This window comes from Camelina sativa, chromosome 13 (assembly GCF_000633955.1).
Source record: "Camelina sativa cultivar DH55 chromosome 13, Cs, whole genome shotgun sequence".
Taxonomy (NCBI): domain Eukaryota; kingdom Viridiplantae; phylum Streptophyta; class Magnoliopsida; order Brassicales; family Brassicaceae; genus Camelina; species Camelina sativa.
Window position 1 is genome coordinate 7941462 of NC_025697.1, and position 12814 is coordinate 7954275.

At 34.4% G+C, this 12814-nt stretch overlaps 2 protein-coding genes across 3 annotated transcripts; one reads left to right on the forward strand and one right to left on the reverse strand.

Annotated features, from left to right (window-relative positions):
- Window positions 2547-5314, reverse strand: LOC104735888 (jacalin-related lectin 23-like). 2 transcript variants are annotated; one of them, XM_019234735.1, is made up of 4 exons: window positions 5240-5314; window positions 4702-4918; window positions 4405-4508; window positions 2547-2702 (listed from the first exon to the last, which is right to left on the reverse strand). In XM_019234735.1, exons 2-4 carry the CDS (start codon window positions 4900-4902, stop codon window positions 2657-2659), a joined length of 351 nt encoding a protein of 116 aa, XP_019090280.1. In that variant the 5' UTR covers window positions 4903-4918; window positions 5240-5314; the 3' UTR covers window positions 2547-2656. The 2 variants fall into 2 exon arrangements, with proteins under 2 accessions (XP_019090280.1, XP_019090279.1); XM_019234734.1 differs by lacking the exon at window positions 2547-2702 and having other exon boundaries at window positions 3929-4508.
- On the forward strand, window positions 8002-8571 carry LOC104735890 (NAC domain-containing protein 35). The gene has a single exon (XM_010455758.1). It carries the CDS (start codon window positions 8116-8118, stop codon window positions 8569-8571), a length of 456 nt encoding a protein of 151 aa, XP_010454060.1. The 5' UTR covers window positions 8002-8115.

Genomic DNA, 12814 nt, shown 5'->3' on the forward strand with positions numbered 1-12814 from the left:
TTCTGGATGTCAGCCTTCCTCTTACCTAAAGGATGCCTGAAAAGGATTTAAAGTCTATGCTCGAACTTTCTCTAGAACGGGGATGCTACCAAGACAGTTTCAGCAAAGGTCGCATGGCAAAGCCTCTGTCGGCCCAAAACCGAAGGAGGGCTCGGGTTTCGAAACTTCGCTGTTTGGAACAAGACACTTTGTTTGAAACTCATTTGGAGGTTCCTAATAGTGTCGAACTCCCTGGGGCCAAATGGTTAAAAAACACTAAGGTAAAAGAAGAGGTTTTTTGGTCCATCGACGCGAAGAAGCAGACCACTTGGACCTGGAAAACCATCCTCAACCTACGCTCTTTTGCTCCTCTGATAGACTTTATGGGACCTTCGGGTCCAGCCCAAACAAGTATCCTGCTAAAAGAGACAGTTTCCAATGCGTGCTCCTCCGTTGGCTGGAATCTCAGAGCAGCGAGGTCTACTCAAGCGGAGGACCTTCAAATCTACCTCACCTCCATTGCGCTCCCTCTCGATCTCATACCTGATTCATACGTTTGGTGCATTGAAACAGATGAGCTTGACAACTACTCCGCAAAAAAGACCTGGGAGGCTCTCCGACCAAGATCAACTCTGCAACCCTGGACAGCTCATGTCTGGTATAAAGGTCATATCCCTAGACATGCTTTTTTCATGTGGTTGATGCATTTGGACAGGTTACCAACAAGAGAGAGACTAGCCAGTTGGGGTATGCACATTGATCCAACTTGTTGCCTATATGGGTCTTCTCTGGAGTCATGGGACCATCTCTTTCTTCGTTGTGAAGTAAGCGAGATCCTTTGGAGGAAAGTGACCCATCGTCTGGGATACAACACTTTCTCCTTTCACATGTGGGTTGCTCTCTCTGCCTGGCTCGATACCAAGGACAACACCTATCCCCGCTGTCTCCGCCGTCTTGTAGCCCAAGCTACCCTCTATGGCCTATGGCTGGAGCGTAACAATAGATACCACAACAACATCTGTACTGACGCTCAGGTCCTCTTCAAGGGGATAGACTGCCAAATCAGAGATGCGATACTGGCAAAGAAACATCGCAAGCAGTTCAGAAACGTCCTTCAAATCTTGCTCAAATATGATTAGTCTCTCTTCTAATCAAAATGCATAGTTTAGAGCTTTCCTTTTTTATTATTTTTTGGCAAGTATTGCTCTTTTGTTTCAAACTGACTGTATTCAATTACAGAGCTTTCATTCTAATGAAATTCACATAATTTAAAAAAAAAAAATTAAATTAACTTCGATGAATATAACATGTTACTCTCAAGTAACTAGATCTCAGGTTATTATTACTTATTAGTAGCATAAATTCGTTAATGATATAGATTAGCTAGTAGGAATTAGAACGTGAACATATCATAGGGGTTCCAAACTTAAAAGAAAAACTTGTGGTCTGTTTCCTCAAGTAAGAAAGGTTAAACTAAACTAAAACAGTGAAAACTACCATATACTGCACATTTTTGCTTCTTATATCTTATTAACTGTTCCGAACCTAAGCTTCTGACTATTGGAAACCAGACCAGCCCACTACGAAACCCATACAATTATTTGTTTTCTTTTGTATCTCTCCTCTATAAAATATATTTTTCAAAATTTGATACTGGATATGGGCCAGTCTTTTCCCTAACTGCATCTATTTATTTTATTTTGTGAAAAAATTAATGTATGTTATTCGCTTTGAAATTTATAGCTAATCTTATATATATATATATATATAGGCCACTCTTTTTAATGATCTAATTCATTTTGAAATTTATATTAATAATACTAATAATTTGTGTATGCAAAACCGCCCTAGAGGCAATATCTCATTATCGGAACTAGATTGTTCTTTAAAGAAAATTATCACAATTATCCAAAAAAATTATAACAATTATCAAAAAAAAATATCACGCCTGAACCATGCCGTACTCCCTCGCTAATTGGAACAGAAGTAAGCACAATTTATGTTGTAAAACAGAGTAAAAGTATAATAAAACAGAACGCCAAACAGAGGAAGATGGAAAAATCTTACTAAAACGTTATGATAAGGCACGTACATCTATCCTAATTCAAAGGAACAAAGCAGATTATAATAAGGGCGTCTATACCACAAGCACAAGGTCCACAACTAACAAGGTATAACATTCATGTTGTGTTTCAAAATGTCTCGCAAGACTCCATAACGTGCCCATTAATATAGCAATCAACTTGTCAAATGCATGCATATACTCTTAATTATAGAAAAATGAATTATCTTCTTGGTCAAGTAACTGACATGACATCAGAATAGTGAAAATGGTGTTTTACTGTTCTTCTTGTCCCTCTTCTCCTTCTTCACCTTGGCCTTCTTCTTCTCCTCCTTCTCTTTCTCATTCCTTTCCTTCTCCTCCTCCTCTTTTTTCTTCTGCTCCTCCTCATTTTTCTTCTGCTCCCTCTCCTTCTTCTTCTGTAGCTTCTTCATCGGGGCAGAACCTAAACCTGAATCTGAAGTAGCCAACAAGACGAAGAGTAAGAATGATACAGTATTTCTCTCTTGTAAGATTTCTCTAAAGAGGAAAAGATGAGGTATACTATGGAGAAAGAAGAGAAGGGTAACCTTTTTTTTTTGTGGATGGAGTTGAAATGGATCCCTGAGAGATAGCTCAAATGAATGACTCTGTCGGGTTCTTTTTGAGACTTGGGCAAAACCTCAATGAATGGAGTCTGTTTGATTGATGTAATGAGTACTATTTTGACCACATACACATCAGCAGCGGCTTTTAATGTGACTTCATCGCCCCATTCGGAGTTCTTGGACATGTTCTTGACATAGTCGGAGAAGTTCATGTTATTAACAAATTCTTTGTACATCTTTGGATGAGATTTAAGCTGATGAGGAAATTAAACAGCGTCATCAATCAATCAATCAATCAATCATCATCATCATCATCGTATAAAAACAAAAAGAAAAAAAAAAGACAATCTGCAAATTAAAGTTAGGAAAAGTTTCAAGACTGAGTTACCTGTTGTACGATTTCTTGTCTAACAAGTTTATGAGAATCGGAGGTTTTATAAAGTTGATCAGCTAAAGCACGGAACTGAAATAGAATTGACAAAAACAAGAAAGGGGTTATACATAAATCATAATACGATCATTAAACAAATATATATCAAGTTGGTTGAATATAATTTGAATTAGAAACAACATTCATTGCCTGGCAATTTCCATCACTTTTCATCTTGATTTCGGTGAAACCTTCCCACTCCAATCTGAAAGCAAGGAAAAAAAAAAAAAACATAAATAGTTGAGATATATCGGGCAAAAAAAGTTTGGTTGAACAAGTTTACAAAAAGAATACCTATACTCTAGTATTTGGCGGGTGTTAGACATCTTTTTAGAGTTGTGGTTCTAGTTTTACCAAGAAAGATTAAGAACACAAGAATGTTTGAAGAATAACTCTCTAATTATCTCAAAGTAAATAACTCAAAACTTTAAGCTCACACAATCTCTCAATCTTAATCTCTCTCTAAAACTCCTTACAACTTCTGCAGACCTTAGCACTCTTTTTCTATAAAACACCAAAACCAATTCCTAATAGGAACCGAATAACATTATGTCTAGATATCTCTTAAAAAATAAATCGATTAGGAAACCTGTCGTAGGGTTAGATTTGAATTACAATTCTTTTCCAATTATATGGTTCTTTTATAGACCGAACAAAAAGGAAAGTTAATAGATGTTGAAAACAAAAAGGAAAGTTTTGCAGTTTTNTTTTTTTTTTTTTTTTTTTTGACAACAGAATACAAGATTGGCTCAAATGAGCCAATACGAAGAAACATTGTTTACATAGATAACATTCAGACAGTCTTTTAAAAATTTAAATAAATAAATAAATATAGTTCATTATATTATTTTTGGTATGATTTTTACGAGAATTATCTTGACCAATGCTCCACGTTTTAACGCCGCCGTAAGATCCATCATCCCAAACACATCCCCCTGGACCACCTCGTGCATCCAGCTTGTAAACAGGCGGAGACGATGGCGTGGTTAGAGAGCCATGTACAAAGTAAACTCCAAGAGCGTCGAGAGCATTACCCGATCGTCTATGAAATCCTACGATCTTCTTTTCCCCGTCCTCAATATCAAACTTTGTACCAGTGGTAATTCCAAGCAAGTTTGGACCAAACAATGGAGACTTTCTACCCTTTGAGGTCTTGAAGACGAGGTTTGCGATCACCTCCGTGGCACATATATAGAGAAGACACACCAAAGAGGAAAAGATGAGGTATAATATGGAGAAAGAAGGGAAGGATAACCTTTTTTTGTGTGGATGGAGTTGAAATGGATCCCTGAGAGATAGCTCAAATGAATGACTCTGTCGGGTTCTTTTTGAGACTTGGGCAAAACCTCAATGAATGACGAGGTTTGTGATCACCTCCGTGGCACTTAGCCACTCCGCGGTAGTTTCCTTCCACCGCTATGATGTGTTCGTCCGGATATTGAAGTACAAACTGTATAATGAATTAATCATCATTTCAGTCAAGAAGTTAACACTTATTAACCAACCAAAAAATCAAGAAACTAAAATATACGAAATAATTTTTTTAATTAACCGAGCTTGTCATATTGTTGCTGTGGGAGTTGCAGAAAATTTATGTAGAAAATTAAGAATGTGAAATAACGGAATAAATGCGGCGGGAGAACCTCTTTGGGTTGTTGAGCTATTTTCCCATATTTACTTGTTACTACTTGGCCGTCTTCCTTCACATACTCGAATTTGACGTAGGTGATACGATTGATATCTTGACCTACGTACACTTTTCTTACACCCTCGTACACATCGTCGTCCCATTCACGCCCTCCTTCACCACCGTAGAGTGCCACCTTCCGGTAGAGTTTGGCCATTTTGAATCGTCAAATACTGTAAAATGAAAACAAATTACTAAAATATCAAAACCCAATATTAAAGTACGTATATTTTCAAGTTTTATAATTAATTAATGTGTCCTAGGCCGGATCTGTAATTGGTGGTACCCTATATATCCTATTAATTAAAATGCAGAACAAGACAGACCAAAATGATCCAAGAATCACATAGAGAGCAATCAACTGATGTTGATCGATCTAATATTATTATAATATAAATCAACTGATGGTATAATATAAATTAACAAAACTCAAGGTGTAGCTAGTTTTTTATAAACAAAGCAAAAAAAAACTTGAGAGAGATAGAAGAGAGTACCAGTAAATTATTGATCTCTGATGAGTGAGAATGGAATGAGTGATAGATATATCGATGAATGTGTTTAACTATGTATATTTATTGACACCCTTTGGAAACACGTTTTTTGTTGATTTCAATAATTTTAGTTATACTTGTAAGTTAAAACTAACTCCTGATTGACGAGAGACGGCTCTTCTTTTTCTTTTCCCTTTACTTAATTATGAAAATATATGTATATAAGAAACAAAATCTGTTACTGTACATGACCAGCCCTAAAAGAAATGAGTGATTCCAAGAGCATGTCTACACTTGTGGGCGATAGAGGTCACGAGGGATTCTCTCACAAATGCAATATACACTACAATATGTCCATTGTAGCATTTTGTCTTTGTATTTTAATGGTCCCATCCACGTCTTCCTTTCATCACCTCAAAGTGTCAACAACATCCGGAACATCCATTTCGAGTCTTCAAATCCTGAAAGTAATATATAAGAACGTACTTAATTAATATGTAGCTTTATAATTTTTTTCTAAGCTTGATCTGTTATTGGTAGACACCAACACGATGGTAACATTTGTAGCCTATTCTCATTTCTCAAATACATATATAGCACAAAACACCAAAATGATCCAAGAANTAACATTTGTAGCCTATTCTCATTTCTCAAATACATATATAGCACAAAAGACCAAAATGATCCAAGAAATACATATATATATATATGTAGAACGAGCAACTGATGGGTAGGGTAAACTATTCACAGTGTGACGTTGATAGATTAATGATAGCTCTATTTTATTGATGTGCTATATAAATCAATGACGATAAAAGTATACTGTGAAATATAATATTTTAAAATGCATCCGCATATTACACTAGAGTTTGCTCATACGGTGACCCTCCCAAACATTCCACTCGATCTTGTCTTTAATATTTTTATAAACGTTATCTTAAAAAAAATAGCCACTGATGATGATTCGTGTGCGTCTCTTGTTTTAATATTGTTGACACTATTGCCATCTCAGTAGCCGAGAGCTTCGTACGTGTTATCTCAACNTATATATAAGAACGTACTTAATTAATATGTAGCTTTATAATTTTTTTCTAAGCTTGATCTGTTATTGGTAGACACCAACACGATGGTAACATTTGTAGCCTATTCTCATTTCTCAAATACATATATAGCACAAAAGACCAAAATGATCCAAGAAATACATATATATATATATATAGAACGAGCAACTGATGGGTAGGGTAAACTATTCACAGTGTGACGTTGATAGCTCTATTTTATTGATGTGCTATATAAATCAATGACGATAAAAGTATACTGTGAAATATAATATTTTAAAATGCATCCGCATATTACACTAGAGTTTGCTCATACGGTGACCCTTCCGAACATTCCACTCGATCTTGTCTTTAATATTTTTATAAACGATATCTTAAAAAAATAGCCACTGATGATGATTCGTGTGCGTCTCTTGTTTTAATTATTGTTGACACTATTGCCATCTCAGTAGCCGAGAGCTTCGTACGTGTTATCTCAGTCACTTACGTTAGACATGTAGATTAATAATGTCTTAATTAAATTTTATTTTGTAATAGTTCAGAAATCTTTTGCATGTCATTTTCTTTTTATTTTAAACAATTTCCAATTTTGTATATCAGACCAAAATTTCCTGGAATTTTATGAGAAATTAATGATGGCACCTGAACAGCTAATCTCCAACCAAATTTTTATGAGAAATTAATGGCACCTTAACATCTAATGTCCAACCAAATTAACTGTAATTGTCTTTACTCGTTATTATATTGCACAGTCTAGTCTAAAGAATAGTTCAAATATGTTCTATGATCTCGTTCATCGTTTTCTTGAACAGTCTAGTTACTCTAGTACTACTACTGTACATATTGCATATAATAGGAAATCCAAATTTAATTACAGCTATAAAAAAATTGTACATATTTTAACAAAAAATAATACATATGAGACTATCCTTTTGAACATCATGTTCCTCCAAAATAACTTTCCTTTTTGTAATTAGGTCTATAAAAAAACCATAAAACTCAAATAACCAACCATCCGAAAAGAATAATTCCAATTAGCTTAAATCTAGCTTCAATCCCAAATCTAAAAGATGCCTAACACCCATACTAGAGTATAAGTATGCATTGAACGATTTTTTTTGTAAACTTGTTCAAAAATTGTTCGATGCATATCTATAAAATATATATTTTTTTATATTTTGTATCTCTCCTCTATAAAATATATTTTTAGAAATTTGATATTTGGATTTTGGTATGGGTTAGTTTTTTCCCTAACTGCATCTATTTATTTTTGATTTTGTGAAAAATTAATATATGTTATTCGCTTTGAAATTTATAGTTAACCTTAGATATAGGCCAGTCTTTTAAAATGATCTAATTCGTTTTGAAATTTATATTAATAATACTAATAATTTGTGTATGCAAAACCGCCCTAGAGGCAATCTCATCATCGGAAAAAGATTATTCTTCAAAAAAATTTATCGACTTAAACATTTTCTTTTTAAAGGAAACTGGATTATTTGTATTGGATTACATACGAACAAAAACTTATAAACTTTATTGTGAATTTGTTTGGATGTTTTTTTTTGGATAAAACATACAAAAAGAAAGCGAGTAAATTCAATATAACAACAATCCAATAAATAAAATTTTGCAACGAACTTTCCTTTTTGTATGTTTTTATATATATCTAAAATTAATCCAAAATTAATATCCAATAGACGGTACTACAACTCTATATATATACCCCTCACGAGGTTCATTAATTCTCTCTCAATTATACCATCTCGTTTTTGAATTTTTCAGACAGTTGCTTCGAGGAATTCCAGAAAGAAGAAGACGATGGCGATGGTTGACGAGTGTTACGCTGATGATGAAGAGGATGAGCTGGTTGGCTTTGGATTTAGTCCTTCAGAAGAAGAGCTCATACGCGATTACCTTCTGTCTAAGCTTGGCTTCGACCAAGACCAACGAAACAAGATCTTCACATTAGAAGACAAGGAAAACAGCTACGCAGAAAAGCCGTGGCAGCTTAATCACACAAAGAATGATATCTTTGAACCTAACGAGTGGTTTTACTTTGTGAAACGGAACCGCAAAGTAAAAGGTTGGAAAGACACTGGAGGGTTGAAATATGTAAATGTCGTGTCGAGAAAGACCGGTAGAGTGATTGGGAAGAAGAGGAATCTCAGCTTCTACGTCAAGAGCAAACCGAGTGTTTGGACCATGACGACTGAGTATTCATCTATCGACAAATCCTTCCGAAACCAAGTTCTCTGCCACCTCAAAGGACCATGATGATTCTGCTTGGTGAATCTCAAAGAATGATTATGGAAGACGATAGCTTTGCTTCTCTTTATTTTTAAGTAGTTAGTTATTTTATTTCATTAATCATGTTTCGTTGAAGGTGTTCTTTCGTAATCTTGATTATTTATGCCACCTTTTTAAGTCAAAGGAGAGTCTCCGATCTATATTTTCTTGTATATTTCAATTCAAGACACAAAAGATCATTCAAGCGTTGCAAGTTTTCACATGTTGTTTTTCAACCTTCTCAAAGTTTTTTTTTTTTTTTTTATGCCACCTTAATTTTTAGGTCAAGGAGAGTCTCAGATGTTTTCTAGTTATATTTCAAGACACACTGGTCATTCAAAAGTCAAAGATGTTTTCCTCTTTTATCCAGGAAGACATTAGACACAGTACCTCTTAATCTCATCTAATATATGACAACAATGAGATATTAGTAGATTTACTTGTGAAATATACAAAATAAAGCTTGTTATCTAGCTAAAAGCAAATTAATTAACCTCTTAATTAAAACCTTCATGATAAGAACTTATGTTTTGTACGTTAGTACGTATCAATAGAAAAGGAAAGTTTGATGGGGTTCTTGTTTTATTTATAAGTCCATATTATAAAATATTAAAAAACAAAAACAAAAAGATATTGCTATTTGATTTCCTATGTTGTATTTGTATTATCTGATTGTGGTGGATTCTTCTTCATCTGAAAGACCCGATTTGTAGTAATTTGCTTTTTAGAATAAGAAAAATTAAAAGAGAACGGAAGAATCTTTTCATGTTTTTGAGGAAGTCGATCTCTCACCGACGTATGAAATAGCTAGATTGATCTGACCAAAGCCTGTATAGGGCTTTAGCGTCGGCCTTGTGATTTTGTGGGTCTCAAACCTTACCAGAGAAAAACTTGTGGTCAATTCTGTTAAGAGTAAGATAAAGCACACTCAAAGTCTCAAACTATACCATTGATGCATTGACCCATCTATATTTAAATCTCCCGCTTCTGACTATTGGAATTCACACCGGCCCAGCACGAAACACAATTATTTCTTGGTTTTCATCTCCTCTATTAAAAACATTGTTTTCAAAAATAATGTTTGGATTTGTATTCTTGTATCATACAAGTTGTATGGCCCGTTTTTTCCCCTATGTTGGCCCATGATTAATTTGATCAGTACCATACTCGTTACTCGTTTTTGAAATTTTAGCTTACATGTGATGTGACTATGGGAGTAATAGTGATCGATCAACAATCAGTAACAATATATGCAAGAAAATAAAACCTTCGTTTAGTGCTCTTATACCCAGTTCGATTTCTAGATAAAAAACATGTGAAATTTTCGTTTATGATAACTCTTTCATATAACTCCCAATTCACCATATTTAGAGTTTCTTAAGTTTAATATTATTACATTTCAATATTTATAGTAGATATATTAGAAAAAAACATACTGAACCGACAAATAGATGCACACAACTGACAAATTTGTTGGTTGAGGTATAAATTGGCAGCGAAAAGGGACTTTTTAAAATGTGAACTTTGACTGTGAATCTCCCCCAAAACTCTCCCCAACTTCTTTGTCACCGTCATCGTCAAGCTTACGCCAAAGTCGCCAACCATATAATTTATGACACACAACATAAACTGACCATCTTTATATAGGAACACACATAAAGCATTAAACTACTTTTTTTTTCAAATGTAACGCTATATTCTTTTTGTTTTGATTTGTCAACAAATGTAACGCCCTATTCAATTATATTAGTATTTGGTAACTGATACAACTTTCATAAAGTTGGTTAAATTAAGATACAATTAATACTCTAGCTCACGCTTCTTGTTTCTTTCTTTTTTTTCTGTAACGCGTGCGTTTTAGTTTCAACATAAATCTATAGTTAATTTTTCGTAAAGAGTCAGTAACTCAAATGGTGGCTAATATTGTTATTTAGTAGCTACAGTTTATGGTTAAAGCTTCAACATGGATATAAAAATTAGGATTAAAACTTTTCTACTACCATTTTAACTGTGGTTGATTATGGCAGACATTTTAAAAGACAATAACTATGATTTAATTATGAAAAAAAAAAGATGACTATGCTTTTGGTCAAATGATAATGGCTTGTAGAGCAATTTTCGATATTGAAATTAATAGAAAAATAAACAAATGGATTTTGAAATAATTTTCTAATTTTCCCATTAGGAGGAAAAATAGCAGCAATAAGGTCAACGACAAAGAAAAGTCAAGACTTGTTTATTTCTGAACTCTGACCGGATATCACTCCACGAGGCCAGGCTGCTGCAATCTACAACGTCTGGTTTCAGTTTGGACCAATAAATATATTTTCAAAATTAATCAATAAATATATTTTCAATAAATATATATATTCTTAAAATTATGAATATAAAGATAAAATTAATCAGTTTAGATAATATCCAATCCAACAGCTTATAATGTTTTCGATATAATTGTTGAATATGTGTATATATATATCAAGGTCACACTCAAATGTGTTCAGAACACTGAACTGTTTCCATTCATTAATGTAGGCTCATTGATTGAACATAATGGAAAACTAAAAATGATGATAACTAGCCCTGCGACTTCGGTTTATTCAGGTAATTCGGATCGGTTTTTTCGGTTATCGGGTTATTCGGAAATTAAAAACTCTACCGAAACTAACCGGTTAATCAATAGGGTCGGTTCGGTTCGGACACGGTTTATTCGGTTCGGAGGGTCGGTTATTTCGGTTAATAACCAAATGTCAATAAAACACTGTATAGGACCAAACACAACTCAACACATCAGAAAATACAAACTGTTTCATTACATTTAACATCTCATGTGCTTATGATAGCATACAGTTCATGCTTACAAAAGACAACAAGTACAAGTGTTCATAAGTCAATCCTACTTCTCTTATACATAAAGAGACTATGGGAGACAATTTACAAAAAAAGAACACTTACAAAAGTCTCCATGAAGGTCTAATACTTAAGTCACAAAGATATTAGGAGACATTTGTTCAAAAAATAAGTCACTTGCCAAAAGTTAATACCGAGAATGAGAATTGACATTATACCAATGATCCTCTCCTATTACCAGATGGATTTGGTCTATTGTCATTTTCTACTAACACGATTCCAAAAAATAGTTAATAGTTATCAGTTTTTTTTTGCAAAAAGATATAGAGTGTGAGAGACAACTATTTAAGATCATTAGTTGGTTCTAGTCTCCTTTGTTCATCTCTACATCACGGAACTGCAGCTGCATGAGTCGCATTTTCTGTAGCTGCACAAGGAAAATGATTATCAATTAGTCAATTTGCTTGAACGTAATGAAAAATGTAAGAATTATGAGAAAATGATTACCTAAGGACTCATGAAACTGCAATTCTTCAAACATCTGAACTAAGCTGGCTAATTTCTCAGCTTGAATGGTGTTCCTTAGCCATTGTTGAGTGCAAACCAACAATTCAACCATGAAAGGTGACATAGAACTGCGATATGGGTCCAAGATGCGACCACTGGTGCTAAATGCGGATTCATAAGCAACCGACGACACTTGAACAACAAGGATATCTCTAGCTAGCTCGGATAAGACTGGAAATTTAGAACTGTTGCGCCCCCACCAAGATAAAACATCAAAGTCCAATCCCAAAGCAGATGGAGTCCTTGGCACCGGTTTCTCCAACAAGTAAATATCTAACTCACTGCTACATTCTTCATTTGTAATTTCAGCCACCATCTCATAGTATAGTGTATCCATCCTCTCATAACCATCCTCATCCGACAAATCAAACAAATCATTTGCGGATACTACAAGATCAGTTCCGACTCCAGCAGTAGTTGGTACTCCAGATTCACTTAAGCTCAACTTCATCACATACTCTGCATACAACTTCTTCATGACACCCTTGATTGATGATCTTAGATGAGTACTTTCAACACTGTCTTTTCTATATAGCTTGTCGAAGCAAAGCCCAGCAAACTGCATCTTGTTCCTGGGATCAAACACACTTGCGATGATCACAAGTGGATTCATGTTCAAGAGACCATCACAATATTTTTCAAACTTACTCCTCATCATCATCGCTTCTGTCTTTAGTAGCACATCACCGTTTGTGCTTAGATTGATCAGATTCCTCTCAATAGTCACAATCTCTTTATAGCAAAAAGTAGAGGTCACTGATTTGGTGGCTGAGAAAGACAAAGTGCAGTTGAAAAATATCTTCAAGAACTTAACTAA